Source organism: Lutzomyia longipalpis, chromosome 2, assembly GCF_024334085.1.
Source record: "Lutzomyia longipalpis isolate SR_M1_2022 chromosome 2, ASM2433408v1".
Taxonomy (NCBI): Eukaryota; Metazoa; Arthropoda; class Insecta; order Diptera; family Psychodidae; genus Lutzomyia; species Lutzomyia longipalpis.
In genome coordinates, this window is record NC_074708.1 from 6,315,991 (window position 1) to 6,336,276 (window position 20,286).

Sequence of the window (20,286 nt, forward strand, 5' to 3'; positions counted from 1 at the left end):
TGTAATACATACCAAACAAGGGGAGAGCTTTTATGTTGGGAAACCCATCTCATCACATTAAACTGACCACGCTTTTTTCCTTTTGTCTTTGGCTCTCTTCTGTGAGGAAGATAAATATTTAATCTAAATTCTCTCAATTCCATTGAATGAATGCAAGTTTGTTTTCATATTTTTATGAGTTTTTTTTTACTGTGTTCTTGTGAATTTTAATATTTATTTTTTAATTAAAATGTTAAGGCGCGGTGGAATATTTGATTTTTATATGACGTGTAAAAAATAATTAGGTGTCGCAATAGTTTACCCGGCAGATTCAGATACTTTTATTTATTTACTTTATTTTATTTCATTAGGTGCTTTTTAGTAGGGCACGGACTTTCGATCTAAACATCGAAGCTTCGGTGATTCGAAGCATCGAAGCGTATTCGAAGCACTGCAAAAGAACTGCTTCGTTTTTTAGATACTTTTAAAAGTATTTAAAATATATATTTTTAAGGAAAAATCATTTTTCGGTTATTAAGGTTATTCCGCGGAACTACATTATCTATTTAGAAAGAAAACGTTGAAGCAAAGTTGCTAAGCGTTAGAAAAGAAAGTAAACGTCAAACTTTAAAAGCAGAAAAAAGAAACAAAAAATTAACGTCAAACGTTAGAATTCCTCAAATTAGCAAAACTGATTAATTTGAATGCAACGGTTGGTAAAAATCATAACAATTTTTAAGAAGTCGTTCTTTTAAATATATTTTTATTGTAATTTAAATTAAAACAGACCCAGTAATTTATTTTCTAAAAATATCTCCTTGAGTTGAATTTTAGGTACGCCCCTGTTGTCCACCTTACCCCCTCTTTAACACCTCGATGCAAAGTTAAATTAAAATAAAAAAGAAAGAAAATTCTCTATTCTTATTTTCTTACAAAAAAAAACATTTCTATCAAGTTCTGCAACATCTACATATTAATAAAAACCATTTCAATTAAAAAAAAAAACCAATTAAGTTGTAGCAAAAGTTTTTATTAAAAAAAAGCACTACAATAATGCAGAGTCGTTATTGGAGGTGGTATAAAATTGTATAGTACTTACGACGTGGGTATAATCGTTGTAAATTATTGTTATTTGTTCCCTCATTTCAATTAAGAGGCATGCAGAGAAGAGTTGAAAACCTGTAAAAGTGTTGAGTAGAATGGGTTGGTGGATCAAACAATTTCCACCATTAACAACCCTCCATTTATGGTGTAAAAAAAAAGTAACAATGTAGTATGAAACCCTGATGAATAAACAAATTAAAATCCAATAACTTTTTTTTTACACACCCTGTAAAGTCATCTCAATAAAATTGCATTGTTGAACGCACACCTACCCCTTTTGTACATACGAATGAATGGAATTTAATGGAATTTAATAAACAAAAAAAAACAACACACATGTTTATCAATCAGCTTGTATATTGCTTGCTCTTTCACCACTTCTTCTTGATTCAATTAATACATATACATACATATATTCGAGGGAGTGGAATATATATTGTATTATTCCCAAACTTTTTAAACCCTCCACAAAAAGCTGTTTTGTGAAATCGCTTTTTAAATTAAACAAATGAGTTTTTGGAAATTTTGTTCAACTTCTCCCATTTTCTTCATCATGAACGGTATGTGTGTGTGTGCTGTGGGGTTGATTTTAAAATAGAAGAATCCTCTTTTCAACTGTCTTTCGACAAATCGGACATCCCTCGATTTGGTCACCGCACATTTGGCATGTTCCATGCCCACAAAGGAAGACCATGTTCTTAATGCGGTCAAAGCACACAGGGCACATTGTCTGCTCTTTTATATCTTGCAATTGCTGCTGCAACTTTTGAACATCATCCAACTGAATGTTGTTTATGTTGGTATTTGCCATTTGAGCCGTTACATTCGCCACCGATGCACCTGCTGCGTTATTCATTGAGACCCCCTGTCCGGCTTTATTGACCCCTTGTGGTGCTGCCGCTGCTGCTGTTGCTTTCGCATCATCCTGCACCACGGACACCTTGGAAATTGTCCCTTGTCCACCACAGCAAACCACAAGTGGGATCATCTGCTCAATCTGTGTACGACACTGAACGCATTTTTTCATAATTGGTCCACAATTTTCACACGCAACCATATGCCCACATGGTTTAAAGAAAATTGATGCTCTTCTATCGGAACACACCAAACACTCATCAATCTGCAATGAAAAAAAAATGAAAAAGAAAAGAACAAAAATAACTTTAGATAATTTTTGCATTTTAATGCAATTGGGACATTTATTTCTGTCGTTTTTCAAGCTTATTCTGCACATGCCTCTATAGACCTTTTGAAATACATTATTAATGTACTTTATTTATGTATAGAAACATTGATATTCCATCGGTCCCAAGAGTCGTTAAACATTCCACAAAACTCCCCCCCCCCTCATTCCCTATATGTGTCACTTTACATATTTATAGAGAATGCAATCAGTTTATTGTCCTACTAAATCAAGTAAATTATGATGCGCATCCCCATTCATTCCAATTCCAAGCTTTTCCACAATTCATTCTTTTGCAACATTTATCAATTTAAAGCTTCAATGAGCAGAGCTTTTACGTAAGTTATAAAAAATTCATCTTATTTTCTCGTATAGTCTGCATAAAAATTACATAATCCGTTTAAATTAACCTTGCACGTAGATTCCGCCAGGTTTTGTGACGTAGAGAACGCGAAGTAGCCAATGAGAATGCTTTATACGAATGCTTAGCCAATCATAGAGCAATTTACGCAAAATTCTTCTTCTTATTCATTAACATTTAAATTGAAAAATTATTTTGTAAATGTGATTAAAGTAGGGGAGACCGGGGTAAAAAAAGTCAATTTGCATAAATCCTATCTGCAGGATTCCCCAAAGGCAAGAGAATTTCCTCGATAGGTCATTCTTATAGGAAATTTCCTGGCCTACAACTTTGTCTCAGACCATTTTTCTCTTTCTCCACGGGAAATATGAGTTTTCGAGCTTTTCTTGAACCCTTCCGCTTCTGACTTTTTTTAAACGCGGCGGGTAAATATAGTCACCAGTTGGCTTAATAAAGTCGATCGAGTTTTCCGACATTTCCAATGATTTTCCACCTGAGAGATTGATAGTAGTTGATAGCTAAACTTCTCATCTTTTGATCCGCGACAAGGAATTTCACTTTTCTATCCACTAAAACAGAGAATTTTGCGATTTTCTCAAACACGCCATTTTACAACAAATGGATAGAAAATATGTCGAAAATTTCGAACTCCCATATGATTTACATGGGTTGACTCGATCTACCCCAAGGGGTATGTTTTGATTCAAATAATTGTACAGAAAAATCATTAAAAGTTAGTGAAAAATACACCTTGGCAACGTTTTCTGAAGTAACCCAGCTAGTGAGAAAAATTATCAGATTGGAAAATTGCTGAAGGAAAACTTCGGAAAACTCGTTTTTCTCAATACGCAAAAGTTTGGGAAATGAGCCAAAAATCTATTTTCATTTTTAACTCCTAAAGTACTGATCGGATAACCTCCAAATTACTGTCAAAAATTATAGGTTGGTAAGGCTTTGCACCCTAATTTTTTCCGATTTTTCCGATTTATAACTTGGGAGAAATTGGCATTTGAAAATTCCAAAATGACTCTTTTTACCCCGGTCTCCCCTAAAGCTCTTATTTTTAGCTTATTTAGCTCTTCTTCTTTTATATTTAAAAATAACTAAAAATTTTCTTAAAGAACGAAAAGTGTGTCTTGCTTTTTTATACAGAAAATTGAAGATTTTTTATCAAATTTAAACCTAAAACTTTAATTCTTTAACAAAAAAAATCTCTTTTTGTTAAAAAAAAATTGATAACAAAGTTCGTTCAACAACCAAAATATTATTCATTTTAGTGATTTTACCACAAAAATAAATAAATAAATCGTGATGAGAGTAAAGGAAAAAAATAACAATTTGGTTTACCTTTTCGCGCGATGAAACGGTCTCTCTGCAAATGAGGCATTTTTTAACACGCATCGAACAATTGTCGCAACAGCAGACATGACCACAGGGTTTAAACACTGTATCTCTTTTTTGTTCCGAACACACCACACATTCATCGAGTGGCCCCCTGGATGGTGGTGCCTCCGTACCACTCGCACCGCCACCGCCACCCCCCTGCCCCGATGACGTGGGCGCAATTGATGGTGGCAAATTATTTCCCGCCATATTCCCAGGTAAGTCCATATCGTCCGTCTTGCGTTCATTGTAGCACTTTACGAGTGTTTTGCAGAGATTCGGATCAGGACACAGATCCAGCGGAGTTTGCAATTTGCGATTTTTTATTGTCAAATCCGCCCCATTTGCAGCCAAAAAGCATGCAATTGACGCAGAAGCTTTTTTATCAGTATGCTGCAAGAGAAAAAAATAAATGATAAAATTGTTAGATATTTAATTTATTTACCATTCTATGCAATTTCTATTTTAATTCAATTGCACGCTAGTCCTTTTTTAACAAATTATTTTAAATAAAATTGACGGTGATTTATTTAATAAAAAAACCTATAATTGTTTAAATAAAACTCTAATTTAAAAGCTTTGAATTTTTTCATTTTTTTAAACAGTCCTCTTTTAATTTATTCATGCTTTTGCATAAGCATAAAAAATTCATCAACTCGTAGCTTTTTTTTTTTTTCAAACTAATCCATTTCAATTTAATCCCATTAGGTTTTTTTTTTTTTCACACAAAAAACCCACAAAATTGACTCTTTTCTGTATTTTCAAATCATCTATTATAATTTATTTTAAAAAAAATTTCAAATTAAACAAATTGCAAAGTTTGTTAATTAGAAAAAAGAAATTGAGAAAATAGGCAGCAAAAAGAAGAAAATGATGATACTCACATTTCTCAATCCCATGAGAAGCTTCCCAAAACCTTCGACGTCCTGCAATTGGCGCAGCTGGGATAGTGTGTGATGCCGGAGTGCCTCATGAAGTGGGGTATCACCATCCTTATCGGGTATATTCAAATTTGCACCCTCTCGCACCAAGAGCTGTGAGAAAAATACCCCATCAAATTAGATTTATTGCTCTTCTCATTTTCATTTTTCCACCCTGCTTGAGGCATTTCCCATTGACGCAAATCGAATTTTCTCTCGTACAACACCGAAGGAAAACTCTCACGCACAGGCAGAAAGGAGGAAAACCGGAACGGAAATTATTTGTCACCATATCTTAGTCAATGAATATTGTATTTGTGTCTTGTGGGTGATGTTGCCATTGCCACCGCTCTCTCTCTAAATTTTCCACTTGAAAAGGGAATAAAGCATTGAGAGAACTCACCTTTACAATTTGAACGTGTTGCCGCTCAACTGCGAGATGGAGGGCTGTCTGGAGATTAACATTCTGCTTGTCCATATTCGCCTTCCCCATGTGCACGAGTAGATCGGCAATTTCGCCGTGATTATTGAGTGCTGCAAGGTGCAATGCCGTGTACCCATCGTCCTTCTTCTCCTCCACAATCCAAGGACGATTGGTCTTTGACAGGAGGATCTTCATGGCACTGGGATTCCCTTTGAGTGCCGCATGGTGCAGTGCATTGAACCCATTGTTATTCGTCAGCGTGATATCGGCACCAAAGTCCAGGAGGAGGGACAACATTTCATCTTGTTCCTTTGAAATTGCATCGTGGAGTGGTGTATCACCCTCAGAGTCTTGCAAGCTTGTGTGACAATTGAGCTCAAGGAGAGTCTTCACGACATTTAGGTGCCCCTTATTGATGGCAATATGAAGGGCAGTCTGACGACGCTTATTGCGCGCATTGAGATCCGCTCCGGCCTTCGCGAGTAGCTCCACAACACCTGGCTCATCCCCAAAGGCTGCATGATGGACAGCACGATCACCATCTTTGTCCTCAATCTCCACATCAGCACTGTGCTGCAGGAGTACCTGAATAACCTCCAAATGCCCATTCTGGCTGGCTGCTTGGAGTGCTGTATGCCCGGCAAAGACACCATTCACATTGGCTGTGGACGTATTGGATGCTCCGGCACCATCTTGAGGGCATCCCGTGAGGAATTCTTCGCACTTCACGTGATCCCCATTGGCGGCTGCCTTAACCAGCTCCTCCGTAGCATCTCCGGAAACATGGGGTTCAAAGAGTTTCTTCAGAATCGCCGAGAGGCGCTCCCCACTCGATGTAACGGGGACAGTACCATCAGATGCCGAAGCAACTTTGGTCAGAGCTAAAGGATTGTACGTCCACGATGTTCTTCCCACTTCCACCTTCAAGTCATTATCATGATAAACCTGCTGCACACGACCAACTTTCCCAAGAGTGGGAATCATCGCATCTGCCCATTCACCATGACCACGCTGGAGGCTCTTAATGCGTTCCAAATCATTGCAGATCTTCACGAAATCCCCAACGGCAAATTGCTGAGCGGAACCTTCGCCCGATGACGATGCGGGGGAGGCAACTTTTGTCAACACTGCTGGATTGAATGTCCAACGATTTGCACTTGGGTACGCTACAACGATATCGTGATCCTCATCGATACCAACCACCGTTCCGGGATTATTGAGACACTCAAACATCCCATCAGTCCACCCTCCATGCCCATGCTGTAGGGATTGAACAATCTCCAATTCCAAATCAACAGACACCTGATCCCCAATGTGGAAGCCATTGGGTCCCTTGCCAGGACCATTCTCACCCAAAAGGGGTAGATGATCACGGTAAACTGTTGTTCCTTTTGCATCATTCACCACCTGGAAGAATTTTAAATATTCCCCCTTCAGCTCAATATTTAAACAACAAAAAATCCTTCTAAATCATTTACCTTGAGATCTGCCATTCCTTCAAAGCCAACACGGTAGAGATTTTTGGCTCCATTGTCCCACACAACATACGCTGCCGAACGCGGAGATGCCGCTGACCAATCTTGAATCTCATTCACTTTCCCCCTGCGCCCATTGCCACCATCTTGATCCTCCCATTGCCAATCCACTCCACGCACAACCCTAGCTCCGGGGAAGATCCCACGCACGGCAATCTTCTTGGACTTCCGACGTGGCTCAAGGAGGGTACGATCCCCTCCGGGCGTAGAGATGCGATAGAATCGATGACGCAGATGGTGCTTGTCGCCGTGGTAGCAAATGGAACAGAGGTCATAATTGGCGCATTCAGCACACTTCCAGCGAATCCCAAAAATAGGCTGCTGACGGCATGTATCGCACATGGTACCCTCGTGCTTGATGCCCGTTGGAGCACTGTCGAGCACCCGCAGATCGTAAGCGCCGGCACAGCGATAGTTGGCCGCAGTTCCATTGTCCCAGACAACCACAACTTCTTCGGATGATTCAAAATTCCTCACTGTGCCGCAGTGACCTTCACCACCGTCCTGTTGAGAGAACATATTTCACCAATCAGTCTACAGCTTATGGAATTTATCCATCTACTAGACCTCTTTTGGGGGGGGGGAAAACTCTCTTGAATTGATTATTTGAATGACTTCTAATCACTCTGTGAGAACTTTGACCTTATTGATTCATTCTGAGATGTTGAAGACAACTCTTTTATCACTTTCTTGATGACTATTTAAACAAATATATTACTCAGAATTACTTAGGAAACAAACAAGATGGGCAAATCCCTTCCTTCCCTTAAATCTCTACACAATCCACCTGTTAAAAGTTCCGGAAAGCGCTTCAAAGAAAACAAACTTGTGAAACATCGCAAAAAGTCGACTAAAAACTGCCCGAGAGATCAATTATTGCTCTAAATTGGCATTAATTAACACCACAAATTCCTCATAAGTCTGAATTCATCCGGGAATACGTCTGGGGAAGATGAATGAATCATCAGTGGGGGTCTCACCTGCTTGGCCCACTTCCAATCTGGGCCTCTAATAACGCGGCTTCCGATTCCCTCCAGACGAACGTTTCCCGTTCGTGGTGGAACCCCACCACTTGGTGGCTTTGTCTCTCCAGTAGCTCCGCCGGAAGACGTACAAGCCATCTGGAGAAAAAGTCACACAAAAAAAAATGAAGATTTTCCAAACAACAAAATTCCTCCAAACGTGAAGTTTCGAAGGGGCCGCAACTTTCTCCTTTTATTTCTTTTCTTTGAGTCTTTCTCGGGAGAATTAACTCAAGGACACAAAGAAGGACATTAAAAGGAACAAGGTACTCACTTTAAACGGCCTGAAGCACAATTTTAGGGATATTTTCAGCACAAAACAGAAAAGATCTCGTCAAGAGTGTTGGAATGTCACGAACTGATTCGACATTACAGTAGGGATTCATTACAAGGCTGATTCGAATGCTCCGCTTCAAGCCTACTTAGAGACGAGATTCAAACATTTTAATTTATTCCTAAAACGTACCTAAGACAATTGATTAAGATATTAATAAGAATGATTTTTATAGAATTTAAACTAAATCTCTGAGAGGATTTTAGTATTTTATTTTAGTCAATTTTTTAACCTGCTGGCCGCCAAGACCTTGGAGCTTCCTTAGAGCGCCAAGGTGGGGTCGTTGAACGACCCCAAGAAGGAAGTCGATTTTCTCATAAACTATAAAACCGGGAACTGTCGGGTCACTACCTTTAGACTCCTTATATAGTCCTCTTGCCCCTTGCATCACAAATTCGCCACCCGGAAACACGCAGAAGAAGATATTAGGGAAAAACATTTTTCACTCCTTTTTCACACTTTCTTCGTGAGAAATTTGCCACGAAGTTGACCGCAACTGGTATTTTTTTTCACTACTTCCCCACATTCCCCTCACTTCCCGCACCGTAATAAATGGCAATATTTCTCGAATATTCTTTATTGTTTTGCACATTTATATGCTTCTAATTATGTTTTATGTTGTTTATGTTACTTATTCGCGATAATTCTGACACTGAGATGGTAAAGTGAGAAAGTAAACACAACCCTTCAACCCCCTTCAACCATATGATTTATGATGTGACTAACTTCATTCTGAGAAATTTTCCGCAGCATGGCCGTTACACCAATTTTTGAATTCCCTTCTTCTACATTTTCCTTAATAACTTTTCTTGTGGTGGACGGATTGAGCTGAAATTTTTACACAACCTTCTCAGATAACCAAAGAACTTATTTCCAAAAGATGGGAATGGTATCTTTTATATTTATTAAGTTATAGCACGAAATATAGGGCTGGGGTCGTTCAACGACCCCGCTTGGCGGCCTAGAGGTTAAAACATAGAATCCAAATAAAGGCTTCACTGCGAACCCCTAATGTACATTCAGGCAGGTAGAATGTTTCATCCAAAGCTGAAACATAAACATCGCTCTGAAAATGTTTCAACTCATGCAAAAAGAAAACATCCTATAACCTCAAAGATTGTATTGAATTGTGAAATTCCTTTGAAGTTTTACCCTCCTTTTGATTTCAATTTTTTTATCATAAACTTTTATGCTGCAACATGAGTGATAGTATGGAGGAACTCTGCATATCCAAGAGCATCAAATTTTCAAGTGTAACAGCACTGTTAGAAAAGATTCGTGATAAAAAATCAATTGTAATAAAGGAAAAATTGATCCGGAAGTTTCTTCAGGAATTTCAAGAATTTCTCGGGAATCCTCAAAATACTGAGAAGAAGCAAAAGACAAGCTTCTACCCTGTTCTTCGACTTCTTCTCCCTGATTGTGATCATGAGCGGGGATCCTATGGCATTAAGGAAGCCACACTTGGACGTCTCTATGTACGAGGATTGGGGATTGACGGGAAGAGCACGGAAGCCAAAGCACTCCTTGGAGGACATTCAAATGCCAGAGATTACGGAGAGTTGGTATTCCAAGTGATGCAAGCGCGATCAAAGCAAACGTCGGAAATTAGTGTTTTTGAGGTGAACAAGAGGCTGGATTTGATTGCAGAGCACTTCCAGAATGGACATTCCAAGAGTAAGGAATGCCTTGATTAAGGAAACTTCAAGTTTCTTTTATTAATTATTCTGTCTTCATTTCTATTTTAGAAATCGACGATGTTTTCGTAAGTTTCATCTCCGAAATGACTGCTTGTGACCAGAAATGGCTCACACGGATAATCCTGAAGCATCTGGCCCTGGGTATTGGGAAGGATAAAATTTTCAAAATCCTCCATCCTCAAGCACTGGCAAAGTACAATATGACAAATAAATTATCAGATGCGTGCAATATGATGGAATGTGAGGAGAAAGATGAAATTGTTCCACAGTCTTCCGGAAAGGACTTAAGCACAATGATTACACTATTCAGTCCCATAAAACCCATGCTCCTGGCTCGTATATCTCTCAGTGCCCTAAGTGAGACCCTCAAACAGAAGGAATATTTTATCGAGACCAAAATGGATGGGGAGAGATTTCATTTGCACCGTTCAGATGGGCAGTACAGATACTTTTCAAGAAATGGTCATGATTACAGTGAGAAATTCGGCAGAGACTTTGCATCAGGAAGTCTCACGCCTTACATTCACGGTCTCTTTGCAAAGGACATTAAAATAATTTTAGACGGGGAAATGATGGTTTGGAACAGACAGGATGAATTTTTCTATGCAAAAGGAGACAATTATGATGTGAAAAACATCCATGCAAATGATCCCCTTCTCAAGCCAGTTTTTACCGTTTATGACATTCTCTGGCTCAATGGGGAGAGTCTCCTCGATAAGCCCTATGCCGAGAGGAGGCGTCTCCTGCGGACGCTGGTCCGGGAAAAACCAGGAGCTCTCGTTTTGGGAACTAATGAAAAAATCGAGGATTTTGATCATCTAATTAAGTGTTTCAATGATGCAGTGGACAGAGCAGAAGAAGGTATTGTTATCAAGGAAGTAGGATCACACTATCGACCAGGCGTGAGGGCTATTCAGGCTGGATGGTTTAAGCTTAAACCAGATGTGAGTAAAAAAGAAATCTTAACTATTTTTTTCATTTTATCTTTTCCATCTTCACCCTTAAAAAATTCTTTTCTGAGCATTTTCGCTAAAGTATTTCGAGGGGTTTCTTTGTTGTTGCAATCGCGCGAATAAATAATTCAATAATCCTTCATTGTTTTTGCAAAAGGACTTTTAAAAGCTTTTTTTTTCACGTAGCGTCTATTAATTTTTAATTAATGCAAAAGTGAATTGAATAAACTTTAATTTATTTAAATCCTTGCTTTGGAACTCTTTTGTAATTTTAATGAAATTTTTTTAAAATAATTTAACAATGCATCAATTCAAATCCCCTAACAATTCAATTCTCATTATGATTCATAAAGTTTTTTTTTATTATTAAACTGCTATTGGGGAGTATTGAGGAAATATTTGAATTATAAATTATTTTTGCTTTGTTCTTCTCGTCCTTTTGTGTTTGCGACGACATCAGTATGTGGAAGGTGCGGTGACTGACCTGGATTTGTTAATTATTGGCGGTTATAGAGATAGGAAGGGGTACATTGAATCGTATCTCCTGGGTGTTTACACAAACGGACCCGGTGAGAGGTCAGATCCAATATTTCACTCTGTGGGAAAGGTCAGTGCTAAAGGCTTAAAGTTTGATGAGAGACGTAAATTACATGCAGACCTCGAGGCACACTGGAAGTCCGTGGAGAAGGAGAAAAACGGGCGAAGGGGCAAAGTTGAGGCACCACAATGTCTCGAGTGGAAAAATGCTGTGCCCGATGTGTGGATCGAGCCATCCAAGTCGATTGTGTTGGAGATAAAGGCGACAGAATTGACGAAAACAGACACTTATCGTACCACCCATGCTCTCAAATTTCCCCGAATTATGGCTGTTCGTGGTGATAAACCGTGGTATGATTCCTTCACATTGGCGGAATTTGAGCAATTGTGTGGAAAGAGTGGTGGTAGAACAGGTGTGGAGAAGCTCGCAAAGCGCCACATAACGCGAGATGATGCAAAGAAGAAGGTGCCAGTGAAGCGTCAGAAAATCACAGATTTGGGGAATTTACGGAAGCTCCCTGAGCACATCAAGCAAGTGTCGAAAATCTTTGAAAATTTGAGCTTTTGCGTACTCAGCACCCGGAAGAATATGCCATCAATTGATGAAATTCGTGAGATGATTTTGAAGCACAGTGGGCAAATTGTGGAGAACCCCGGTCCATCAACGTATGCCATTATAGCGGGAGATATAACACTAAGTGTGCGCAAATATGCTGAGAAGAAATTATACAATATTGCCAAAGTTGATTGGCTCGTGAGATCATTGGAGGGCACCGGAATCCCAAAGAAATTACCCAAATTTCATCCAAAAGATATGATTTCATGTACACCAGAGTTGGAGGATTGTTTTACGAAATCCTTCGATGAGTACGGAGACTCCTTTAAGGATCCCGTAACATGTGAGAGCTTAAAGAATTTATTGGACGACATGACAATCGATAGAAGCGAACGTTTGCTGCGAAGGGAACTAATAAACATTGAGAAGGAGATTTATGGGGATAGTGGTGATGGGAGAAATATCTTTCGACCCTTTGCCATTCATTTCTTCGACACCAATCAATGCCATGAAACCAAATTGGCTGAAATCATCTTTAAGTCACGCCAAGGAAATGTGATTGATGATTTTATTTCCTCCAACAACTCTTGTATCGCCATAAATCCACTCAGATTGCCTCAATTCAGGGATCAATTCGCAAATTTAATAAGCGAAAACCACCAACTCATCTCAACTCAGTGGATTCATGCGTGTCATTCCCAAGGAAAAATTCTCCAGATGACCGACTACCTCATTTAGTTTATTTTTTTTATTAATTTGTGCAATAGAGAAGCTTCTACAACAAGCAGTATAAACCCTCCATGTGTACCGAATGATTTCTCTGAAGGAAAATAAACTGTTGCATTATTGTAAATTGGTAAACAACTGTGAAATTGCATCTGATGGCTCTGTGTTAGCTGCCGACACTCTCAATGTTGCACATCTTTCACAGAGTGCCTTTAGTAAAATACAGTCCTTGTACTGCCAAAGAAAACTAACGCAGATAATTCGTTTGTGGATCGTATTTCAAGTGAAATTTTCTCCCTGTTATGAGATAATGAACCATGAAACCTTCGTTAATATTATACTAAAAGAGAGGACTTCTTTCAAAACATCTGGAGGCGAGGAAATCGGCATGAAGTTGTTTTTGGTGAGTAAAATTATTTTTATTCTCTTGAAAATCTTTTTTTTTTATGAAATTCCTCAATTATTTTATTTCTTGAAATTATATAGAGGAAAATTTATAAATCAGATTTATTTCATAGCTGAGACAGAACTCTTTGTGCTCTATAATTTTTTTGTTGTTGAAATAATTTAAGATTTAAAAAAAAAACTAAAACTATGGGCCTAATTCAGCGACCAAGAAACCCTTGAAATTCGCTTGAAATCTTGAAATTTCAGTACAAAATTCAAAGATTTCAAGGGTTTCTTGGTCGTTGAATTAGGCCCTATATTCCTCATCTACCAAGATGTTTTGATTTAAATTTAATCAAAAAATGATTTAAATTGATTAAATTGATTAAATTTAAATTGATGATTTTAAATGAATTAAAATGCTTTAATCAAAACATCTTGCTCATCTACGTAAAAATATAAAAAAAAATATCTTTTGAAATTTTTTTTAAGTTTTCTTGAGAAATAATAAATTTATAAGACCTGCAAGAATTATTAAAGGTAAAGAATTTTCCGAATATTATTTGTTCTAATCAGAATATATTGATTTTAATTTATTAAAGAATCCTTGTAGACTAAAAGGAGTCTATTCACTTTTGTTTGTGTAATAAAATTATTCAAATATTGAAAACACATTAAAAAAAATAAATAAAAGGATTTTAAATTTAAGAACAACCTTTTCTAATTTTTTTTAAAGCTTTAATGTTAAATTTAAAAAATATATATGATAGAATATTAAAAAACAAATTAGTCCAAGAACTCAATTTAATTCAAATCTAAATGATTATAGGAATGTATCGCAGTGAGGAGTAAATTATAAAAATTGTAAGAACATATGGATTGTGTCCCGTACGCTGATTTGTTTTACATTTCACCCAAGAACAGACAGCTCTTAAGGTGACTTTAGTAAATATTTTTACAGCTAAAAACTCTCTCGAGGAGAGACTTGAAAATCTTCATCCACTTTCACTCTTCACGTCTTTGCAGTGAGATATAAGTAGGTACATTGTACAATAGAGTAGTCTCCAATTTCTGAGCTTCTCATGGCACAGCAAGTGGTACATTTTGGGTTCTTCCAAAGAGGAGGGTATATAAAATCAACTATTTTTAGGCCAATATTTAAACTGATGATGAATTAAATGTTGCCGCAACATTAACTTATTTATTTTTCTATTACCTAATGTGATTGGTATCTTTTTGAGAGTTTTTTTTTAAAGAGAAAAATATGAATAACAAGAAGAGGATCGTGTTAAATTTGTATTTTCATTGCTGTCACTCTCACAGGCCTCTGTGTGACTTGTGAACTTAACGCAACAGAATATTACTAATTTTACATACGTATATACACCACATACTTTCTTAATTCTTTATGCTTTTAAAACACTTGTTTTCAGTCTACTTTTCACTGCCCCCGCACGACATTTTTCCACACAAGATACAGAGAGATACTCCTCCCCTTTTTTTTCAACTCATCCAGAAATTAACCAATCCGCTTATGTAAACTCACTCAGGAAGATTTGTTATTTTATGTGCGAAGGAAAAACCGCCTCAACACAACATATCCATCGCAATAGAATGTTCATCGTTGAGGCACAAGTGTGGCAAAACGATGGTGGATGAGATGAAGTTGAATCCCTTGAGATTCGTCACTTTGGGATAGATGGTTGTGAGTGGTGGAGGTTTTACGAAGAGGTTTCTCCTGTGTATACACAGAATCGGAAGTGTCGGGATGTCGGTGAATGTGGTGGATAAAGGGGAGGAAGGACACAAAACACGGCGACTTCTGCGAACGCCAAAATGTGCACGGTGTCGAAATCATGGAGTAATTTCATGTCTCAAGGGTCACAAAAAATTGTGTCGCTGGCGCGAATGTTGTTGCCCCAATTGCCAACTCGTGGTGGAACGACAGAGAGTGATGGCAGCTCAAGTAAGTTCATCTTCTCCCATCATCATTTCATCCATCTAACAAACGTGTGGGTGGGTGTGGAGCTTATTACATATTAAAAGGATAATATCTCACGGCAATACGCGAGAGTACCTGTTGATGAACTCCGTGGATTACATAAATAATCTCTAATTTGAATTTTATCACAAAATATTAGACAATTTGCTTGAATAATATTTGATTTCCTAAATGGATTAAGAATACAAACTAGACAAAATTATGGTTCATTAATTTTAGGTAATTTTACAGGTGAAAATTTATCTAAAATGTTTAAAATTCTAATTTATTATCGTTAATAAAATAAACTTTAGAATTAAATTTCTCTAATTTTTTTTATTGAAGTAGCTGAAATTAATTTATAAGCTCTGAAATTCAGATTAAGCATTTTATATAAGTTTGAAAATACTTCAAATATTGGTGTCGATTCTGATAAAAATCTTTTCTTTTCATACAATTCGTCAATTATAGGATTTATGCTATTCTGTGAAAAATCTTATAAGATTTTGACAGTTTGTTTTTTTTTCTTTAAACGTATAATTAAAGAAAAATTACCTCCCCAGTGCTTTTTAAAGATTTTGCTGTTTTCTTGAACAACAAATTTTTGTTTTTTCTTCAATGGAACCACATTACATCAATTGTCAAAATCTTACATCATAACTTTTAAGTTATAAGAAAAGAAAAGATTTTTGTCAGAATCAACACTAATATTTGAAATTACAGTAGAAGTCCACATCAACGATCAATCGGATGTACTACTCTCGCGCATTATTTTTAATACGCGAGAGTAGTACATCCGATTGTTCGTTGATGTGGCCTTCTACTGTATTCTAAAAATTATTTCTTTACCAAATAATATAAAAATTTGTATCTGATTTTAGAGCTCATAAATAAAGTTCAGCCAAATAAATAATAAAATAAAAAACTTTAGTTGAATTCTTAGAATTTTATAACGCATCGTGTGATTTTATGCAAATATTTAAAATGCACCACATCCAACCTTTATTGCATCATGATAATATTTTATCCGAATGGAATATTCTGAGACGTTCGAATTCAATCCTTTTCTGATAAGACGTTTTTTTTTCTTCTTATCAGAAGCTCCATAAAGTTGACATCAATTCCACCATATACATATATCGTTGAAAAGATATTGATTTTTCCCTCTTTTTTTTTATCCCTTCACTGAAGGTGGCACTTAGACGGCAGCAAAATTCAGAGGAAGAAAGCAATCCTAGTACTTTGATGAATAGGATGCAGTCAATGGAGGCACTCTTGAATCAGAAAAGGAACTACTTGAAGCACCTTCGTAATCTCCAACAGTCGACAATTTCACGAGAAATTCTTCAAGGTAAGAATTTTCTTTTTTTTCTTTCAAATAACACACAACAAATAAATAGAGAAATTTAGTCCATTCCATGATATATTCCTGTTGGAGGAATTGTTTGTGCGGGATTTGTTGGAATAGAAAAATTTTCATTTGGGGTGTTGAGTGTATATTTTGACTGAGATGAGCTGTGGCAACACAACAAATGGAACCAGCTGGACATCATCACTCACATTCGCTCCTCCAAGTCACGAAAGCGTGGGCAAAAAAATATTCAGAAATTTCTTATTCCTGATTTTTTCACTGTTGAGAGCTTAATTTATTGTTGCAAGATTTCATTTGCTGATAGACATCTTAATGGGTTAAATACGCTATTTGACGGTTTATTGCTGTTGGAAATTTTATACGATTTTCGTTATTTAGATGATGAAGATGAAGAAAAAAACTCTTCTTCCCCAACTAAACAATAAAAGAAAAATATATATATTTTGCCTCTTTACGACGGGACCAATGTATCAAATTTTAATTTGGGCCTCTATATGGGATGGCTTCCTGAGGAGATTTTTGTTTATACAATTCGAATCATATGGACGGTTTTCTTCTCAACTTGTATTTCGTTTTGCCTCTTAACCATCAAAATCTCAATTATCACAATTTTCCTCTCAACCTTTTTTTTCCCCGGGCAATATTATACGGAGAATTAAGGAGCTGGGTTCTGCCTGTGTGAGGGAAAATAAATAAATAAATACATTATTATGAACTTTTTAAGTTGAAATTCATATGGAAGGAATTTCACACACAGATGTGAGAAAATAAGGATGATAATTGTTATTTTTCCATCTCAAATTTCTTCTCCTCATATACATATATAGCCCAAAAAAGACCATTAATGGAATTGAGTGGAAAAATGGAAGTTTTACAACTGTTTCAATTTATCCTTGTTGAGTTTCGTCTCTTCCTTTCTTGGGACGTTCTCTGCCCTCTGTTTTCCATGCGACGAATATTCATCCTTACGGGGCTATCACACTTAACACATCCTGGACGGCTTGACGCACATCGGCGTCCACTGACAGTTCTCAATTCTGTACGCTGTAACAATTTGCCACTCTTTTTGCGTTTGACATTTACCCGGTAGGAAAACTTCTCCAACATTTTTTCAGCCAATTTTGATTGCTGACTCGTAAGGTATTCATATATGATTAATAAATCTATTATTTATTAAATTTATGAAATGATTTGAAATCAGCATTTAAAAGATTTCAAATAAGTTGTGACAAGAAAAAGGAATTATCTAGAATATTCTAGATAATGATAATTCTGGATATTAAGGGATGGTCACGTTATTTTGGAAACTCGGGGACTTTCAAGAGCAATTTTCAAGCCAATTTTGAAACCAAAAATTCGAAATTTGCTTGTATTCTTGTTAAATGGCCAAATTATGATAAGAATTCATTACTTTCGATTCAGAAAATAAATTTTTGTGCTCAAAAAAATTATTTGAAATTCTCACATTTTGGCCATTTTGTTCCTGTAGAGTTTCCAAAATAACGTGACCATCCCTTATTATCCTATGAAGGAAATATAAATAACAGACTAAGTATTTAGAATATTCTAGATTTTTTTAAATCACACTGTCACAGAGTAGATATTAGCTAAATACATGTATTATGAAGTTTTCAGAATTTTTAGAATAAAAAAGTCAACCTGCTTGTTGACGTTATCATCAGGTGATTTAGGTTATATATTTTACGAAAAGAAAATTTTCCTCTTACATAACCTCAATTTAATTTTTGTGATAAAAAAAATGCTTCATAATGTTTAATAGCAAAAAGGAAACTCGTCTGAAAGATTTTCACTGAAATTATCCCATAAATCTGACTTTTTTCCACATGAATATAAAAGTGCGGTTATGTTGGCATGAGAAAAAATGCCATATACATATGTCCAAAGATTTTTGAAAACTAAATTGTGTTTCCTTTGCGATAATTTTATATTAAAAAAAATTTGTGTTACACATAACTGAATATTGTGTCAAATAAATATTTTCTAATAACGTGCGAAGAACATAAGAACATCATGGTCCCACCGGGTAACATTTCTGGACGCCAGTGACTAATTGTTACATGTCGTGTAAAAAACCTTTGGGAAGTATTTTACCCGTCGTCAGTGTGTTAAGCTCCAAGTGCTTGAGCATCATAACCTCTATGTGAGTACGAGAGAGACAACAATGCTGTTTTATCTCGTTTTGTCACATGTAAAATCTTAAGCATCAAGCGCTTAGAGCTTAGGTGTGATAACTCCCTTAAAGGGGCAAATCTATGCATAAAATTTTATGGTTTTCTTCATGTTAGATAAAGAAGAAATAATAATTTTATTTTTATTTTATTCTCGAATCAATTTGCATGGTTGTGGAATAAAGCAACAGAACAGTTTGCATATTTGTGAGATCTTTAAGTTCTTTGGTGAATGTTCTTGGTAATTTTTACCCAATTTTGGTAATTTTTTTTGTGCTTAAAAACTCCATTTATAGGCTTTCCAATACTGCCGAATTTTTCAAAATCATTCAATTTGTTTTATAAAGAGATTCTTGTAAACTTAAGCAAATTGTGCCACGTTTAACCAAGAAATCCTTGAAATTTCAAGAATTTCTTCTGAAATTACAAGGATTTCAAGGATTTCTTGGTCACTGAATAGGATCGAATATTTGCCAAAATGAAAGAAGATTGAATAAAAAAATTATTAAGAAGCCCGTAAAATCTATTGACTTATTAGAAGCTCTTCAAAAACATCTAATGAATGACCCCTTAGTTTTGTGTTAGACAATGTGGCACCAAATATACCCAAAAATATGAGAAATGAGATGGAAGAACTAGCAATTTGTATGACAATTTCACTCCTGTAACTCCCATGGAGGCCCCTTTTAAAACACATGTTCAGCATCATGTTACAACATAGTTCTGCAAGAGAGTAGACCAGAAGAGCTTTGCCTTTAAGAGGTATACAACACCCGCCTTTTTTTCTTGTCAAGAAGTCAATGTGATTATCATATAGGGACAAATACACATAGAGAAGAGTCCGAGGAGTCAAATTGCAATATCCTGCTCATTGTTGCTAGACAAACTGGCTCGTTGGTTTTTTTTTGTATCATTCATCTTTCACAATTCACAGGCATTAGGAGGTATCCTCCATTCAGTACACCACTTGCAGATCGAATCCGGAAGCGACGAGCATTTGCTGACCGTGAATTGGACCTGCAATCCATCACGACGAGTACAACGCTTCTACCGCACATACCACCGCCTTTTCATGCCTACTATCAGCCGGTGAGCCCTTGTGATGTCCCACCACTCCCCACGCGGCTCTTCAATGCACAATTCAATCTCATGTCGTCGCCCACGCCTGATGTTTCTCATCAACTCACGGAGCAGAACTTCCTCCCCATTCCTTCAGCCCAACCACCAGGTGAGCCGACTAAATTGCGTGTTCTCCATGAAAGTGAATTAAATTCCTCTGCGGAAGTGCCATCAAGTACAAAAGCCCCCACCAAATTATCATTCTCAATTGAAGCTATTATGGCAATCAATTGAGCATCGAGAACAATATGTGCCTTTGGATCCTTTTGATATTCATTCATTCAGGAGGATTTGAAAAGAAAAAAAGCAATATATATTTTTTAATAATTAATATTTTCTTTGATGTTTTAACCAATTTATAGAGAACTCTGTAAGGATATTTATCAAAAAAAAATGTACATAGAAATAAAATGAATATATTTTCACTTAATACGTGCGTTGTTTTCATTTGAAGATTTAATGATTAAACACAAATTAATTCTAAAGATATCAAGACGAAGGAAAAATCCACCTCCTGTAAC

At 36.5% G+C, this 20,286-nt stretch overlaps 3 protein-coding genes across 3 annotated transcripts; 2 read left to right on the top strand and 1 right to left on the bottom strand.

Moving 5' to 3' along the window:
• Nucleotides 1-1,422: 1,422 nt before the first annotated feature.
• On the bottom strand, nucleotides 1,423-8,310 carry LOC129788848 (E3 ubiquitin-protein ligase mind-bomb). Its single transcript, XM_055825235.1, has 7 exons — nucleotides 8,186-8,310; nucleotides 7,870-8,010; nucleotides 6,833-7,393; nucleotides 5,334-6,761; nucleotides 4,895-5,044; nucleotides 3,975-4,403; nucleotides 1,423-2,203 (listed from the first exon to the last, which is right to left on the bottom strand). The coding sequence occupies exons 2-7, from the start codon at nucleotides 8,008-8,010 to the stop codon at nucleotides 1,673-1,675; spliced, it is 3,240 nt and encodes a 1,079-aa protein (XP_055681210.1). The 5' UTR covers nucleotides 8,186-8,310; the 3' UTR covers nucleotides 1,423-1,672.
• A 1,034-nt stretch (nucleotides 8,311-9,344) lies between these two features.
• LOC129788849 (DNA ligase 4) lies at nucleotides 9,345-12,852 on the top strand. The gene is made up of 3 exons (XM_055825236.1): nucleotides 9,345-9,922; nucleotides 9,994-10,889; nucleotides 11,359-12,852. Exons 1-3 carry the CDS (start codon nucleotides 9,445-9,447, stop codon nucleotides 12,727-12,729), a joined length of 2,745 nt encoding a protein of 914 aa, XP_055681211.1. The 5' UTR covers nucleotides 9,345-9,444; the 3' UTR covers nucleotides 12,730-12,852.
• A 124-nt stretch (nucleotides 12,853-12,976) lies between these two features.
• LOC129788850 (doublesex- and mab-3-related transcription factor 2) lies at nucleotides 12,977-20,197 on the top strand. Its single transcript, XM_055825237.1, has 4 exons — nucleotides 12,977-13,120; nucleotides 14,538-15,070; nucleotides 16,277-16,436; nucleotides 19,581-20,197. The coding sequence occupies exons 2-4, from the start codon at nucleotides 14,804-14,806 to the stop codon at nucleotides 19,997-19,999; spliced, it is 846 nt and encodes a 281-aa protein (XP_055681212.1). The 5' UTR covers nucleotides 12,977-13,120; nucleotides 14,538-14,803; the 3' UTR covers nucleotides 20,000-20,197.
• Nucleotides 20,198-20,286: the final 89 nt, after the last annotated feature.